Below are 18,162 nucleotides of genomic sequence, written 5' to 3' on the forward strand. Positions count from 1 at the left end.
CTGTTAAAAACAACAAATCAAAGTACCTGGCAATAGCCAATTTTAGGGTTCCTGTATGCATAGGCAGTGAGCACTCTGCGTAGAGCTGAGATTCCAGTGTCACTCTGAAAGGCAGGGTGCTCTGGCAGAGAGCGGTGCAAGTCTCTCTCGATCTCATCCGTCGCCAAAGTGCTTGTGCCCAGAGACTGTTCAACCAGATCAGTGTAATAGCCGGGATGAGTGGCCATGTCGTTCACAGCTCCTACAGAGGCAGAACCAGTCAGTCCAAAAACAGATGCTGCACAGATGTGAACTTTAGTATTTAACACTTTCAATCAGGCAGGGCTTCGTTCCCAAATCACTGACACTGTTTATACCTTACTGTACACGCAGCGATGTCTGCTGTATAACTACCTGAAAAGAGCATCCACAGCTCCCCTCTCAAGGCCTCAGGAACACCACGAACAATCAGGTCTCGTGTCTTTCTGGTGAAGAACATACTTGTGCCACGTCCATATTCAGAAAAATGGATGTTCCAAGACTGTTCCTTCATCTTTTCTTTAAGCTGTCATGCACATGTAGCACAAACCAGAGTGTTATTCTAATTGCTCTGCAACACTGCTAAAACTGGTTGTATTTCTAAACAGATGCATGCTTCATTTTTATCTATGTCCACCTCAGAATTGATTAGAAACCCCCAAACCTGCAGAGCGTAAGAAGGTTCTGGTGAATTAAATGCTGCTGAAAACAAGCGTTATGTTTAATTTGAAAGAAACTTTGATATTTACCATTTTGGGGTCAAGGTTTTCAACATCCTGGGGGTGGAAAACAGTCATGAGGGCCTCGGTGCTTACAGCCTTGCTGCTGTCTTTCTGTCCTACCATCAGTGTTACGTCCTCTGGGTTGTCCTCAAAGTGATTGATGAGGGACTGGCACGCGCCTCGTATGGCCTTAGTCATAAATGCATATCATATGTCAATGTCAGAAAGCACTGGTAACTGTAAGTAAAGAGTGCAATGCGTCACAAAGAAAATAAGGGTTCAAACACATTACGTCCGATGATGCAGAGTGCTGAGGGCTCGCACTTATCCCACACTTGCTACGGATTGAGTTGGCAAGTCGCTGGTAGTCCCGCACCTCGGCGAAACGCAGCGCCTTCTTGCCACGCACACACACCGTTAAAGCCCTGCTGCTGGAGTCTGACTTCTCAACATTAATAACCTGGAAGAAGGCAATGTTGGCAGACCACAGATTCATCAGTATGCAGGGTGCTATTTGAGATGTTATTGGCAGTGTTTTCAACAATCCAGTTTCACTTTACTTCTCTCATTGGAATGATGACATGGCATTGGCTTCCATCTTGGCTGGCGAAACACAGGTAGTTCTCAGACAGACAGATCTTGCCAAGTGTGTTAAAATGGCTGAAGGGCACCCACAGGAAGCTCTCATGCACCTCTAACAGGTTCTCCTCTTTGGGAAGCCTGAAAAATGTCCGGAACTGCTCACTCTTTGCATGCGCTTCGAGGCCTCTGTGGGGGAAGTAAAGCAGAAGAGAATGTCATGAGCAGAAGCTCACGTTTGAGTTTTCTAAGAACACCCAGACTCACACAATGTAAGTCTGGATGAGAATGTAGTCAAAATGGTCAAAGTAACCATTAGTTTACTTTAAAATATCTGTCACTGTATGACCTTTCAACCACTCCAGGCAGGTTAACACAAACACAAATGCTTTTCGATGTAAGTCAGACATTATGTTTACTCTGGTTCTTCAATCTGGCAGCAAGCACTAAAAAGATCATGTCAAGCTGTGCAGTGCAGGAGAAAGGCAGTACCTCTTGGTAATTTGCATGGGGTCGGAGAGCGCTGGCTCTCTCTGGAAGGCCTCTTTATCAAAAAGGCGCTTGATGGAGTAGTCAGCCAGCTGTTCCATGATAACAAATGTTTCATTAAGGTGCATCAGCATGGAGAAGTAGTGATCCTCCCCATGAGCCAAGACATGGATGCTCTCAGTCAGGATGACGTTAGAGGTCTTCTCCAGCCTCCAGATCTCATCCCAGGAGATGATTAGTTTCACTGCAGAGTCATCACAATACATTCAAATTAAATTAGTGATTAATTGCTAAACAGTAGGAAAGACAAGGATCTTGAATGAATGGGTAAGTCCAATTTCTCAATAATTTAAATATAATAATATATTTAATCAACAACATATTTCATGGTGCCATTATAAAGAATTGATACAGAAAAAAATCTTTAAATTTAATTTGGTGTCATTGAATTCAGTGTTATCTTTAATCCACATTGCTTTACATTATTAGGTCTGCTATGATCATTTTCCACAATATAGAACCTGTAATCACCTGTAGCTATTTTCTAATGAAAACATTTTCAAATAATGTTCAGTTTAGACCATAAATGTCATCTATGGTGGCCATCAGGAGTTAACAAAGTCTTTGTTACTACCAATCGAGAAAAGAAAAAAAAGATAAGTTGCTGCTCATGTTAATAAATGTCATCGAAATGGCTTACCCTCAGCTCCCAGCAGGTATGAATAGAAGCAGAGGAAGTTTGTGCTGAGGTAGAGCCAGCCCTGACAGGGCACTTTGCCTCTCCAGTAGCTGCATGAGTAATATGTGACCAGTTTTTCCTTCGGTGGCAGCTCAAACCACTTCTCAAACCTCAAAAGTGCTTCTCGGAACTTCTCGGGATCTTCCTCCTGCACCAGGGATGATTTCCCCTCCTCAGCAATAAGACCCTAACACATTAAACATTGAGGGTTACTTCAGACTGAGGGTGATAATATTACAGTGCACAATCTTCCTTGAAGCTGCTTGAATCAACATCTTTATGTCAACAATGGAAAAAGGACTGTGTGTAATGTAGATTTTGCTCTTGGTGACAAACGCACACTTACTTATTTGCTAAGTGTCCAGAAGAACAACTCCAAATAATCAGGTTTAAGTAACCGACCGTTAGAGTAATGTTTATCATATAAAATATTTTATAGCATGACAATAAGTTCTTACTCTAATCTTTCCCTGTACAAAGCTGGTGATGTCTTCGCTGGAGTCAAAAACAGAGAGTGTCCTCATGATGTTCTGCTGCAGCCAATCCCAGTGCTGAACAATCTCCTCTTTGGTGACACCTGAACCAAAGTCAAGAGACAAAAAAGCAAGTCAAATATCATGTTTGGGTTGTTGTTGTTTTTAACTGTCAAATGTCTTAAATTGAACTTTTTTTCAAACCTACAGTAATAATTAGACAGCACTATTGAACATTTTTCCAGGAAAAGATGAATATACAGCAACATACCACATGCTATGGTCCAATACACTTGTGAGTCGGGTGTGTGGTGTAGAATGCGGTAGGGAGCAACTTTGGATGTGGAGTCCAACACAGTATCCAGAGTTCCCACAAGGAGGCCTGTAACATAAAGTGCATCAATATTTTTAACCATCGGTGTCACACATGATCTTCAGCCAAGTCAACCCTAACAAAATCTGAAAAACAAATACCAGATATAATATTCAAAAACTAAGAGCGAAAATAACAACCTTTCATTGTTTTATTATTGACAAATCAATGTCAAACTGTTGTTTAACTGCTGCATTTACTGATAAACAAACCTCAGCTAATTTTGCTACGGCATAATGTTAGTTGTTTATCCCCAGACCTATCAATCAATCTTTTTTTCAGTATTTGGTTTGCAGACTGTGCCTTTATACTCATACTGGAAGTGTAGAAATAGGATCTAACCCTAACACACAGCCAAACTAAAATGCGCTAAATCTTTTACCATAACTTCTCTTTGACATGCCCTCCTTGAATAATTAACAAGGTTGCAGTGAAACCACACTAATGCACTGCATCAGCATTATACCAGCCTGCCGGCTGAACATATGTTGTACTAGTGAGGATTCAAGAGATCAAACACAGATAATGTATTAGATTTTAACCGGTGTAGAACGACATTATACAGTAGAGCATAGACATAAACACATAAAAGATACTTCAGACATAAAAGGCTTTTGTGCGGGAGATGGCTTCAACTACCATCGGGTAGTATTTAACCTTTACATCATTAAACCAGCTAATCAGAACATTGGCCTTCCCATTTTCTCTTCAGCTAGAACATCATTCATTAACATTCATTATCTAGTAATTACCTTACAGTGGCCCCACTGTGGCATGTGCTTAGAAAGTGTAGGTTACAGTCATTGGTGGTATTACAAGCATCACTTTTATAGTGGCAGGTGACAATAGTTTTTAAAGATCCAAGTCAGTAAATAATGTCATGCAGTTAGATGGTTAAGGCCGTGTCTGTGTCTTAAATCAGACAACTTGATGTTGCCTGATTTAAAGGGGGTGCCACTATTTTCAAGAGTTCACACACACACACACTGTTCATATGTTCATACATGTGCTACTGTCATATGAATATAAATAACCTAATTACTATTTATCCCAGTACCCTTGCACTACGCACATTTAAATATTTATTGATCTCCTCATTGCACTCATGCCTCTATATTGTTTCTGTTTAGAGTATGTATATATTGTGGATATATTAGTGTGTTTATTTCTGTTTGGTTGATATGTATGTGTAAGCACAGTGTGAGTAACAATGCTCCAAAGACAAATTCCTCGTATGTGTCCTCATACCTGGCGAATAAAGCTGATTCTGATTCTGATTCTGACAGATTGTTTTGGTTTTAACAGTTCAACTAGTTACATTGAGCATACTGCACCACTCCTTCCTAAAACTGGCACAACATGTGCGCTTAGTTATTGTCCATCAGGGGTTACTTGGCTTCCAGTAAGGAAATAATCCAAACAGTTCAATAGAAGTAAATAAATAAAAATTCATAATAAACTATATGGAGTACTGCAACCCATGACGGACATTTCCTTAGCTGAGACTTGTCATTTAAAATGATCTGATCAATGTGTCAGCTAAAAAATATTGCTGGCCAATTATACCTTACATGTGTTTTCTTGTCATATCCTGTACATTATTCACATTGCCGTAGCAAAAACAAAACAAAAACAAAAAAATCGGGGAAAGCTGCTATACAAAAGTTCTGAGAGCCCGCAAAAACAACTAGGTTTCTCTCCTTTCCATGCTTTAAAAATCTTGCCTCTGATTTTAGCAATGCTAAAATAGCCTATAACCTAAATGACAGTGTGAGAACTCAGCTACGCATACATGTCTCCACAAAGCCGCTGACGTGTGTATTGCCCAGACAAGGCAGCAGTCCCTGACACTGCAGTCACTACAGTGGCAATAAATGCAAAGGTTTTCTCTTATATTTCTAGCTTCACGGAGAAAGTGGTACAAATATTCCCAAACTGACAAACAAAATGTAGGGCTGTGTCTGCTGCATGGTACTGTGACTTGATTCTAAATCTCACACAATAATGGCTCAAAGTTTTTAGGCCTTTGCAGCCTGTTACCTAACCACAGGCACTGGGGAGTAAAATCAGCAGGAAATGAAATTAACTGAGTAGTGGAAGACTTTTACCCATGTTACCTCCTGTCAACTCTATAAACAAACCTACTTTTTTGAGACGTAGACTTCACTCAAAGACCTTTTACTCTTGCGAGCTGGCGTGTCAATAAGATAAACCAGTTGTTCAGAAACCTACTGTCGCGTGTAATTTTGACACTTGGCTTATAACGTTACCTGTTGCTATGAGGATTTTTTTCTGTAGCTAGACGAGGAGGATACAGCACCCGCCCTATACACGACAGACAGCACAGCTATGCAGACGTATGGCGAAGAAACCCCGTTAATAACTCATTTGTTAAAACATGGTGCGGCGAAGACGCAGCGGCTGTCCTACACATGCCAGGAGGTGATAATATAACATAACCGTTAACGTTACCTGTCAAACCGCCTCCACCTTCTCCGTAACCCCGTCTCCTTTGCAGTACGAAATACTCGTTATCCTCCTCGGTGACCCATAATTTAAACGCGTTTTTCAGCAGATTCTCATCAGGTTGGAGCCACATGTTTAAAATGTCACGGAGTTATCTATCAAACACACCTGACATGTCACATTTATCTGTAACATAGCCCAACATCAAACCCGTGGCCGTTTGTTTGTGTCCGAATCCCTCCCTTCCCACGTCGACAAGAAATGTTGCCAATTCTGCAGGGCATTCTGGGATTGTAGTTTCTGACGAGAAGGCGGTCCTATGAGATTCATTCTCAGGAAGCATGTCCAGGAGCAGCTTTTTCATGAATGAAATGGGGAGCAAGCAAAAATCTCATCCAAACCGCAAAATATAGTTGTTAAATAATTGACTAGCTAATACTTTTGGGTTGTGATCACATCTTTCATGTTTTTTTTTCTGCATTATTTAAACATACAGTAGGCCTAGGTGTTTTTTTTCTGACCCATTTCTAAATAACTCAAAATAAAAGACGATTAAGAGAGGTTTTAGGCATGTACATAAATTATTTTTTCCAAAGAAAGCGAGGTGTAAAAAGTACATGTCTCAGTTTTAGTTTTCCCTTACTGCCATTTCCATTTCTGTATTTTAGACCAACTATAATAATATGTTGCACTGTAATACAGCCTATTATTCCAATGAACTTGTTACAGTGTTTGCTCTATATTTAGCCTACGTTTCTGACTTTGATGTATCATCTTGCCTATCTTTATCTAATTGATAAACGTTTACTGTATTTCTTACACATTTTACACTGTGGCAAAAAAAACTATTTTATACTGAATTGTGTATTGTTTACACCAATATTATTAGGCTTATTATTGTCATTATTATTATTACTATTATTATTATTATTATTGTTGTTGTTGTTGTTGTTGTTGTTGTTGAAATATAGATACATTAAAAGATGTATACAGACCAACTATTTTTATTATCAAAGACACAAAGTGCTCACAGGGCATACAATAGCTACACAGTAGGGGAGGTTGCACACATTTTACTTATCAGCAGTCATACTGTATATCAGTTTGCTTCCTAAATGCAAGGGAAACTCTAACAGTATCATCATACAAATCAGCAGGTCTTGGTGATCTTGGATTCATTTGAGTAACTTGGATTGGAAATTAAGCATGCATTTTAATGCTTTTATTTCATTGTCTCTTTCACTACTACAAACCTTAATAGCAAATAGCCTACACTTTAAAGACGTAACCTCATCTACAAATGTTAACTGTAAAACTGTACAAGATACATGGATCTATGCTGTGCTGGATCTAATTATGAAACATATCATGGTGGTGATTAATTGAGCACTAATAGATGTAAAAACTAAGTGTGTGGTGTGTAAACATGACTGGTTGAACTCATGCAATCATGCTGTGAAATGTAACACACAAGACTTACATGATTGTTGCTTTATTGAGGAAATGAGATGATGGCTAATTCACTTGCCAGGAAGTTATTTTTTTTTAACACATCAGCAAAACGAATAACTCCTCCCCAACTTTTATTTATGGTGTGAGTGGTAGGCTACAGATTGATGTTAACTTCTGGCAGAAGCATTGGGACTTGAAAGTGAATTCTGGTGAAGTGTCTGAAATTACACTATGTGGTCAAATATTTTGACACCTAAACATGACACCCATAGGTGACTGTTGATCTCACTTCAAATCCTTAGGCACTAAAAGCCTCCACTCTTTTGGTGAAGCTAGATTGCGGTTGAGGTTGTGGTTCTGTGCAGGCCAGTTAGGTTCTTGTACACAAAATTCAGAAAACTGTTTCTTAATGGACCTTGATTTGCGCAAGGAGATGTCATGCTGAAACAGGAAAGGGCCTTTGGTAAACTGTTGCGTCAAAGAAAACGCCATTGCTGTTGCATTAAGGTCTCCTTTATTTGGAAAAAGGGAACTGGTTTCCTGATTTGGATCATTTACATCAAGTCTGTGGTGTCAGCAGGATTATTAGGAGTAGTTCTCATGCTGTGCATCATGTAAGCAGCCAGACACAGCCTATTTACAGTAGATATCAATTCATAATAATTCTTTTTTTTAAACTCCCGTTTGTAGCCTACTACAACATGTAGCCCACAGACATAATTGAAACAGAAACTCAGATCTGCCTTGGAAAATATAACTGGGTTTATATTCATATTTGGATTGCACATACTAATATTTAGGGGAGTGTATATTTTTTTCCTTGGAAGGATGTGAGCTATACAGGATGTTGGCCTACTCACATTATTGTTTCAATAATTATTTTGATGTCAAATTAATTTTGTTTTTGGGAGTAGTAGCATATTATCTTTGTCACTGTTGACGTCTCGTCCTGCTTCATCAGTGTGACGTCATGACTCATCTTTTCTAGTAAACAGGACATTTATGTCTGGCTGCTTGTCCTGCCATCAAGAAGAGTTGCTGCTGAAGTCTCGGCTCATTAAACTTTATGAGAGGAGCTGATGTGAATGACATTAGTGACCCTTCCTCTAACTCCACCTGCTGCTCTCAACAATATTTCATAATTATTAATCAAATTGAGCATGATCAGATTGATGACTGTCTGTGCTGAAGTTAGCAAATGCAAATGTGCTGTATTTACATAGCGCTTTTCTAGTCTTAACGACTACTCAAAGCGCTTTTACATAGTGCAGGATACATTCATACACTGTGGCCGAGGCTGCCATACAAGGTGCCACCTGCTCATCAGATAAACACTAACACACATTCACACTCCAATGCGCAGCACTAGGGGCAACTCGGGGTTCAGTGTCTTGCCCAAGGACACTTTGACATGGGACTGCAGGGCCAGGGATTGAACCACCAACCTTTCGATTGGCAGGCAACCGCTCTACCACTGAGCCACAGCCAGTTAGCCTTGGAAGTCAAAAATCTGCTTGAGTTTAGGCTAACTTCTATATGGGGCTATCTGTGAGTTGAGGGTTGACCACACAGAGGATGTCATTAGTGACATCATTGAACCTCCCTAAAATAGTTTGTAAATAGATTACATTTCCTCATTCATGTAGCCTCCGCACTCCCATTGAGAAGAGGAGGAGTGCTCTGATGCCCTGCTGCAAAGGGCCGTAGGCCTACGGGACCCTTGTTCCTGAATGCATGGACGATGGTGGCTACAATCTCTCTCTCTCTCTCTCTCTCTCTCTCTCTCTCTCTGACACAAAGTATACTAGGCATCATTCACCATACATCATAGCCTACATGCCACACATAGCCTAATTGTATCCATACATCCATTAAGTTGATGCATAGTATTCCGCATTCAACTACGCTGAGTCTGATGACTTATCAAGCTTTTCCTTTCTCTATTTGCTTGTGTTACTCTAAAAGATGCGGTTATACATCACTATACCATATAAAAGTCACAATGTTGATATGATATACATAGCTTGTTTGCTATAACATTTTCTTTTATCTCATGAGAGAAGCTTACCTTATAACTTATCTAATCAATAAAAACAATTATATGTCATCAATCGCTTATCTCATATCACCAGTTTAGATTTCCTTTCTGTCAAAATAAAAAAGGATTTCTTATCATGAACAATCATCTGCCTTAATATTAACGATTTACCGGACCAATTTAAGTCAACTGCAGAAGATGTTGTGAACTTTCAGAATTAGCATTCTCCAGTTGATTGCAGTCAATTTATAAATATGTATTCTATAAACAGAAGCATTTTTATCTCTTTTCCTTGAGCAACCACCACATTGTGATAATTATCTAGTTTGTGTTATTTCAAATTTTATAGTGACTCAGTGAGGTTTTATGCATTCATGATGAAAACAAAATGAAGATTTGGCCTACATTACAACCACACACAGCTTACATTTCCAAAACATGACAAGGTCTAGTCAAAATAAAATGTTAAATAAACTGTAGAGGGCAGCATTACACTTTGGTTGCATGTAAGCATGTAACCTGTAGAAATGTCGAGAAGAAAAACACGGTACACGTCAGTGACCAAAGAGTATTGAAATAAAGAGCCCGAAACAGCGTCGACTTGGTGTAACAGCTTATATTACAACAATTGAATCTGAAAGGACACAAGTGTACTATGTGGCTAAGTGAATAAACTGCTCTGATCCATCATAGCACAAAAATAACAGCAAAATGTGTCAATTTATTCAAGACTTTTAACGAAACTGTTTGTTCGGCGACGCCATCTTTCTTCCAAAGCCGTTGTCCTACTTAGTTTTCCACTGGTGAACAATCTTACGTGGTCCAAGAGTCTTTACAATTACCCATGACTCTCCTGAAACGTATGACCTGTCTCTGGCCTTGGCGTGTAGCCTATAGCGCGGTGCTGCTAGCTAGTTGTGTACCGGTGTAGGGCTGAATAACGTTAACTATAGCTAGTGTTTCCGACCGAGAAGTCGGCTAGTAAACTTGGAACCGTTACAGCGCAGCTGAGCCACAATGCTGAAATGTAGAACTGTATGGAAAAAGCTTGCACCACTTGCTAGAGCTTCCTCAACTGTGTGCCGACAGAATGTGAGAAGAACAGGTAACGTTACGTTAAGTTGACTAACAAACGTTGATAAACGTTACGGTAACTTGGTGTCTCCTTGTTTCATTCAATTCAAACACACATTGCCTGTAGCATGATATTGCACAATGTTGACTATTTCTTAAATCAGACGTGGTATATTTCTGTAATGTTAGCTTAGTAAGTATTTTGACCTTCGGTTGGCTCTTACAAAGCTAATATTAACTGAGCTAATTAGCAAATGGAAGCATGCAGAAGCCAATGGCACTTCGAAAACTAGGTTACCTTAAACCATATTGCACTAGCTACATGGTTGGTCTCACCTAATGCCTAATTGCAGAAAGCAACGATTGAATGCAATATAATCTCACTTCACTGTCATACATTGATTTTGATTCAGTGCTGGTAACGCCATGCTTATTACAGTTGTTACGCCATAGTCTATACAGATTTGACCATGCTTGCATAGACTGACTTTGGTTTGGATCACGGTGTCTTTTCAGCCCCTTGTGACCCTGAAAGAAAAAGCACAGCGTGCACAAACTAAATCCTTCTGCAGAGGATGCCTGTAGATTGGTTGAATCTGGATGAAGAAAGGAAGCAGTGGGGAGTTATGACAGGAATGAGAGGGGTTGATTATAATGAGGATTCAAGTCTTTAAACTCACAAGGATTCCGGAGCATACATATACACACACCAACGTGTGCCAGGCCCTTCATTTAGGAGGAATTTAAACCCATATGTAATATTACCGCAATCTTTGATATTACATTGCAAATAAGCAATAATATGCTTTAATTGAAGAACTTGTAGTAAGACATGTTTTATGTCAACATCCACAGGTAATATTTTGTAAATATATCACACAGTCTGCAGCATTTACACAGATAGTTTACACTTTTCTAGCACTCTGAGTATTCCACATTTTCACCAGGCTAACAATCTATCCCTCACCTTCAAACTTAATGGCTAGCCAGACAGCTGATGTCATGGCTGTGTTTATTTTTGTATACATTAACTGCAGGCACCTTTTAACACGCTTTAAACTATAGAAAAGAAATGCTTTATTCTTGTTACGTCTGGCCTCATTGTTGTTAGTGTCCAGCCAAATAGCACAATGAGATGTTACTGACTGAGCAATGAATACATCATTTGATTAAGTGACATTGTCAGTCAGATAGCTGCCCCCTGATAAACCTGATCAACATAAACAAAAACAATGATTTGAGAGCATCTCCAGCTGTGGAAAATGCTCCAGTTTTAGTGTTTTCCGCCATACAGGAAAACTATATTTTGAAAAAACATAGAACATTTCTTCTATAAGTCCAAGTGTAGTGTAGGGCTATTAGTCATGTGTGTATTGGAGAAGTAGGCTACTGCAACTATGGTTGACCTCCAATTGGGTTACTTTTGTGAGCACCGTCAAAGTTGTTGGACTGAAATTGATGCCGTTTTTACAAATTTATAATTTTGTTGTTTGTCAAATTGTTTACAGGGTTAACCAGTAGCAGAATACCAGCATGTGTACCTGTGGCTCACATGTCCACCGGGCCTGCAGGGGGAGGCAGGGAAAACCAGCTGTACATCCTTCTGGTTGGAGCAGCCTGCGTTGGTGGTGCAATATACGTGAGTAAGCTTAGTCCGTCATAACCTACAGTGCATGTATTTCAAATCATAAGTAATCGGTTGCAGTCAGTTTGCAAACACTCGTGGTTAAAAAACTTTGGTTTTCGCAGACATACCGAACTGTCAAGGGAGACAGCCAAAGATATCAGGACCGTATTGAGGAAATTTCATCCAGATCATATAAAAGAGCCACGGCAGAGCCAGCCACCCCCATCCAGTCAGAGCCTTCTGGTGAGCAAGTTATAAATGATTTTAATGATACATTTTGTTTCTAAAAGGTACCACAGTTTACCACTGTGATACCTTTTTTTTGTGGTTCTGATCGATTAGAATTTCCCAGTTTTTTCTTGTTTTTTTTTTTTGCTGTGGATGCCACTGAAACAGAGGGTGAGTGATTGTTATTTCAATTCTGAGTAGATATTTATCTTAACATTTATAGCTCAATCTCCAACTCTGTTAACAAGTTAATGATACATCTATGATACATTCATTACAATGAACAAAGAGATTGGTTATAAGCTACAAATATCTTAAAAGCAATGCCTGTATTGAAAAAATAAAAAGCCCTTTCACTTAAAAGAGTGACACAGCATTGTCACTCTTTTAAGTGGAAAGTAAAGGGATTATTTTTATGTCATAAATATTGTCAATATTATTTGGTGTAAGTCGGTTTGCAGTCAGCTGACTCTACAGTGCACAGTTTAGCTTCTGTGAGACTACAAAACAAACTTAATTTAGATTAGTGGTGGATTAGTTTAAATGACTTACCTTAAACCATTTGTCTTACTGATAATACATCTTCTGAATGTCACACAAAAGAAACTGGGTTGAATATCAGTCTTTAGTTAATCATTCCATAGCTCATGTTTGATAACTCTGTTTATTTCTCTTTCAGTCATCCTAGAGCCAGAACCTGAAGCAGCACCTTCACTAGAACCTGAAGCAGCACCTTCACTAGAACCTGAAGCAGCACCTTCACTAGAATCTGAAGCAGCACCTTCACCAGAAGAGCCAAGCCCCCCGGCCCCTGATGCTGAAGTAGCGGTTCCCGAAACAACTGAACTACCCCCAGGTTGTCTGCATTCTTTTCTATATACCACTACATGCATGCGTAACATGTTCCTCCTTTATAAACATTGTTTGTTTGAATAATTCAATTACACTTTGGACACATACTAAACTTTAAAGAGAACTAAGGTGTCAGAAATGTGACACCGACTTGTAAAGTCAGGTTAGTGCAAAAGAAAGCAGGCTCTAAAACACACCTGTCTTTTCATTTCTTCATACCCTGCTCATAAGTGTAACACATTAGGTAAATTGTGTTTGGGTGTATATACATGCACACACACAAATAACAAAGCATGAAGAGGTCTGTAATTTTTATCATAGGTACACTTCAATTGCGAGAGACAGAATCTAAAAGAAAAATCCAGAAAATCACATCGTATGATTTTTAGATAATTAATTTGTATTTTATTGCATGACATAAGTATTTGATCACCTACCAACCAGTAAGAATTCCGGCTCTCACAAACCTGTTAGTTTTTCTTTAAGAAGCCCTCCTATTCTCCACACACTCAATCAAACAGACTCCAACCTCTCCACAATGGCCAAGACAAGAGAGCTGGATTAACCCTTTACACATCAGGGATAAAATTGTAGACCTGCATAAGGCTGGAATGGGCTACAGGACAATAGGCAAGCAGCTTGGTGAGAAGGCAACAACTGTTGGCGCAATTATTAGAAAATGGAAGAAGTTCAAGATGATGTCAGTCTCTCTTGGTCTGGGGCTCCATGCAAGATCTCACCTTGTGGGGCCTCAATGATCATGAGAAAGGTGAGGGATCAGCCCAGAACTACACGGCAGGATCTGGTCAGTGACCTGAAGAGAGCTGGGACCACAGTCTCAAAGAAAACCTTTAGTAACACACTATGCCATGGATTAAAATCCTGCAGCACATGCAAGGTCCCCCTGCTCAAGCCAGGGAATTTTGCCAGTGCGATCTGGATGATCCGGAGGAGAAATGGGGAAGGTCATGTGGTCTGATGAGACAAAAATAGAGCTTTTTGGTCTAAACTCCACTCGCTGTGTTTGGAGGAAGAAGACAGATGAGTACAACCCAAAGAACCCCATCCCAACCGTGAAGCATGGAGGTGGAAAGATCATTCTTTGGGGATTCTATTCTGCAAAGGGGACAGGACGACTGCTGCGTATTGAGGGGAGGATGGATGGGGCCATTTACCGTGAGATCTTGGCCAACAACCTTCTTCCCTTAGTAAGAGCATTGAAGATGGGTCGTGGCTGGGTCTTCCAGCATGACCAGCGTGGCTCCGTAAGAAGCATCTCAAGGTCATAGAATATCTTTGGAGGGAGCTGAAAGTCTGTATTGCCCAGCGACGGCCTCGAAACCTGAAGGATCTGGTGAAGGTCTGTATGGAGGAGTGAGCCAAAATCCCTGCTGCAGCGTGTGCAAACCTGGTCAACAACTACAGGAAACGTATAATCTCTGTAATTGCAAACAAAGGTTTCTGTACCAATTATTAAGTTCTGCTTTTCTGATGTGTCAAATACTTATGTCATGCAATAAAATGCAAATTAATTATTTAAAATTCATACAACGTGATATTCTGGATTTTTGTTTTAGATTCAGTCTCTCACAGTTGACGTGTAAAAATTACAGACCTCCACATGCTTTGTAAGTAGGAAGACCTGCAAAATAGGCAGTGTATCAAATACTTATTCTCCCCACTATACTGTATATATATATATATATATATATATATACTATATATTTACACATGAGGCCCTCTGGATATTCTAAACTTGCATTGTTTTTAGGTTGCTGTCTTTGCTCTCTTGCATGTGTTTATTGTTTTAAATTGTACTTTTTTGTATTAAGTGATGCATTTGTCATGCTCAGTTCTGTTGGGTTTCATTTGTGTCCTCTAACCTTTACACTTCAGTACAACTTTGGACATTCACATACTCACCTTCGTTCTGAACTATAATACTTTTTGTGGGACACAGTTGTTGGGGTTGTTTGTATTTTCTACAAATATCTTGGCTCCTGGTGTGCTTTGTTATATTTGTGATTTCAATTGGAATCTTCCTGTCTGACATTTTTTGTGAATGTCAAACTTTGTGTTATTTTGTCCTAGGATAGTACTTTTCCCGCCGTAAATATGATAGTGTTTTTCATAATTGGAAGCTGCCCTTTGAAGTTGATTGTATTTCTTTGTGATGTTTTTCATGCTGTGTGTAAGATCCAAAATGTCTTCACAGTAGTTTATAAAACAGAAAGGTCCCTGGTACTTGTGGACATCACTGACAACTGATAAAATCCATGCTCAGCTCCTTGATATTATTTCTTTCAAATATAACTGTTACATTTGTTGGTATGATGTGGACTACTCTCTTTAGACCACACAGTGGGCAGCTTCCACTTGTCGTCGTGTAAGTGTGCATGCTCTGCTCAAGGTTAAGAGGGTGAAGCTGAGAAAATGCATGGATCCCGATGGTCGTCCCCTCCAATAATTTAGTAAAGAATGTGATCTTAACCTATACTATGGATTACAGCAGATGAGCCAGTGGTAGAAGCATCCCCAGAAGAGTCAGCAGAACCGGCTGCTGTACCTGTAGTTGAGGAGGGTAAGATTTGAGAAGAAAGGATACTCTAATCTAATTAACTTACTCATTCAATTGGCAATATATTCAGGTGCATCTACATGTGCTTGTCCATCTGACATTAGGCTGTGTAGTAGATACACACTACAATAAAGATGGATTTCACACATTAACTGTTAGTGCACATCCAAGATTATTATGTAACTTTGCCACTATACTACCAGAACCATCACCCCCCTCTGAGCCATCCCCAGTTGAGCTTACAGAGCTGCCCCCTGCGCCTGTTGTGGAGAGTGGTAAGCACCTAGTCAGACCTGTGCATGGAACCATTGACGTACTGTACATTTACTACGTCTGTGGGTTGATTTAGTCTTAACTGGTTAATGCTCCGGTTATACTAACAGAACCTGCAGCAGCAGAAAGCCCCGCAGCAGAGCCAACCGAGCCTCAACCTGAAGTTGTGGCACAGAGTGGTAAGACCATAGCTTAGCCTCGTTTGGAGCGGGGAGGTGGGCAGACACCCATACTTTTCCTAATTTGTTAATGTTAATTTTAAACACCTTTTCTTCTATAAATATTTTAAGCATCTTTTTCTCATTACAGCTTTTCTCCCTGCTTGTCCATGTCTTTTCTTTTTTTTTTTTTTTTTACTACATTGTTTGGATTCTTATAAGGATAAAGGTTAATCTCACTTGTGAAAAAATGTATTTCTGTTTCACTATAACTTTGGACACTCATATACCCACCTCCATTCTGAATTATGAAACTTCTATTTTGTGGCACATAGTCGTTGGAGTTTTCTTTCTACAAATATCTTAGCTCCTGGTGTGCTTCGTCATATTTGTGATATCAAATCCAACCCTTCCTGTTTATTTTCTGTGAATGTGTCAAACTTTGTCTTAGGATAGTACTGAAAAAAATGTTTATACTGTTGTTGTGGTAGTACTGTTCATAATTGGAAGTTGCCCTCTGAGGTGAATTTTGTTTCTTACCTCCGAACGTTTTTCATGCTGTGTCTAAGATGCAAAATGTATTCACAGCAGTTTCTAATTTAAAACAGAAGTCGTAGAACAGAAAACGGCAGTGTGGTAAGACACGCTTGAGTAAAAATCAGCAGTGACACTGTCAACACATACATACAACTCCATAATCCGCTCCATGATGGTATACAGTATGTACGTCTGTAGAAGTGTATCACAAAGTGGGCATCTTCCACTTGTCATTGTGTTAGTGTGCATGCTCTGCTAAACGTTAACAGGGTGAAGCTAAGGAAATGCATGGATCCCGATGGTCTTCCCCTCCAATAATTTAGTAAAGAATGTGATCTTAACCCATACTATGGCCAACAGCAGCAGAACAAACAACAACAGCAGATGAGCCAGTGGTAGAAGCATCTCCAGAAGAGTCAGCAGAACCAGCTGCTGTACCTGTAGTTGAGGAGGGTAAGATTTGAGAAGAAAGGATACTCTGATCTGATAAATTTACTCATTCAATTGGAAATATTCAGCTTCGAAAGTTTGGGCACCCCAGGTAAAGATTTGTATTTATGTGCATAAAGAAGCCAAGAAAAGATGGAAAAATCTCAAAAGCATCAAATGTCAGATTAGACATTCAAATAATATGTCACAACAAGTTTGATTGTATTTCCATCATTTACACTTTCAAAAAAACAGAAAACAAAAAAAAGGCATCTGCAAAAGTTTGGGCACCCTGCAGAGTGTATAGCATGCACACTGACCGTGTCATGATTGTTCTCAGTCATTGTCTGGAAAGACCAGGTGATGCCAATCTTAAGGTTTTAAATGCCCAGACTCATCTGTCCTTGCCCCAACAATCAGCACCATGGCTTCTTCTAAGCATTTGTCTAGAAAACTTAAACTGAAAATAGTTGATGCTCACAAAGCTGGAGAAAGTTATAAAAAGATAGCAAAGCGTTTTCAAATGCCAGTATCCTCTGTTCAGAATGTTATTAAGACATGGCAGTCATCGGTGAACAGTGGAAGTTAAAGCAAGATCTGGAACACCAAGAAAAATATCAGACAGAACAGCTTGCGGGAGTGTGAGAAAAGCAAGTCAAAACCCACGTTTGACTGCACGATCCATCCAGAAAGACCGGGCAGACACTGGAGTTGTGGTACACCATTCCACTCTAAAGAGATTCTTGTACAAACATGGTCTTCATGGAAGAGTCATCAGAATAAAACCTCTTTTTATGTCCTCACCACAAAAATCAGCGTTTGAAGTTTGCAAATGAACATATAGACAAGCCTGATGCATTGTGGAAACAAGTTATGTGGACCGATGAGGTTAAAAGAAGTTTTTGGCCAGAATGAGCAAAGGAGAGGATGAAAAGGCACAGAATTTAATGGAAAAAAACTCTGTCCAACTGTTAAGCATGGGGGTGGATCAATCATATTTTGGGGTTGTATTGCAACCAGTGGCAAAGAGAACATTTCACGAGTAGAAGGAAAAATG

At 39.6% G+C, this 18,162-nt stretch overlaps 2 protein-coding genes across 13 annotated transcripts in view; one reads left to right on the forward strand and one right to left on the reverse strand.

Annotated features, from left to right (window-relative positions):
- The window catches only part of tbc1d8b (TBC1 domain family member 8B), a 14,333-nt gene extending 8,197 nt beyond the window's left edge, over positions 1-6,136 (reverse strand). For both annotated transcript variants that reach the window (XM_032533550.1, XM_032533549.1), the window contains exons 1-10: positions 5,866-6,136; positions 3,292-3,402; positions 3,006-3,124; positions 2,509-2,734; positions 1,812-2,052; positions 1,301-1,508; positions 1,033-1,200; positions 768-929; positions 394-544; positions 27-241 (exon numbers count right to left, since the gene is read on the reverse strand). In XM_032533550.1, the coding sequence (XP_032389441.1) occupies positions 27-241; positions 394-544; positions 768-929; positions 1,033-1,200; positions 1,301-1,508; positions 1,812-2,052; positions 2,509-2,734; positions 3,006-3,124; positions 3,292-3,402; positions 5,866-5,992 (1,728 nt within the window). In that variant the 5' untranslated portion in view covers positions 5,993-6,136. The remainder of the gene's footprint in view (positions 1-26; positions 242-393; positions 545-767; positions 930-1,032; positions 1,201-1,300; positions 1,509-1,811; positions 2,053-2,508; positions 2,735-3,005; positions 3,125-3,291; positions 3,403-5,865) is intronic.
- Positions 6,137-10,190: 4,054 nt separating this feature from the next.
- The window catches only part of aifm1 (apoptosis inducing factor mitochondrion associated 1), an 18,570-nt gene continuing 10,598 nt past the window's right edge, over positions 10,191-18,162 (forward strand). The window contains exons 1-10 of one of the 11 annotated variants that reach the window (XM_032533678.1): positions 10,191-10,454; positions 11,932-12,062; positions 12,173-12,293; positions 12,426-12,449; positions 12,958-12,999; positions 13,048-13,134; positions 15,640-15,711; positions 15,912-15,983; positions 16,092-16,160; positions 17,037-17,129. In XM_032533678.1, the coding sequence (XP_032389569.1) occupies positions 10,367-10,454; positions 11,932-12,062; positions 12,173-12,293; positions 12,426-12,449; positions 12,958-12,999; positions 13,048-13,134; positions 15,640-15,711; positions 15,912-15,983; positions 16,092-16,160; positions 17,037-17,129 (799 nt within the window). In that variant the 5' untranslated portion in view covers positions 10,191-10,366. Of the gene's footprint in view, positions 10,455-11,931; positions 12,063-12,172; positions 12,294-12,425; positions 12,450-12,957; positions 13,135-15,639; positions 15,712-15,911; positions 15,984-16,091; positions 16,161-17,036; positions 17,130-18,162 lie in introns of all 11 variants that reach the window. The other 10 variants (XM_032533676.1, XM_032533677.1, XM_032533682.1 and 7 more) reach the window with 10 other exon arrangements.

This window comes from Etheostoma spectabile, chromosome 13 (genome assembly GCF_008692095.1).
Source record: "Etheostoma spectabile isolate EspeVRDwgs_2016 chromosome 13, UIUC_Espe_1.0, whole genome shotgun sequence".
Lineage (NCBI taxonomy): Eukaryota > Metazoa > Chordata > Actinopteri > Perciformes > Percidae > Etheostoma > Etheostoma spectabile.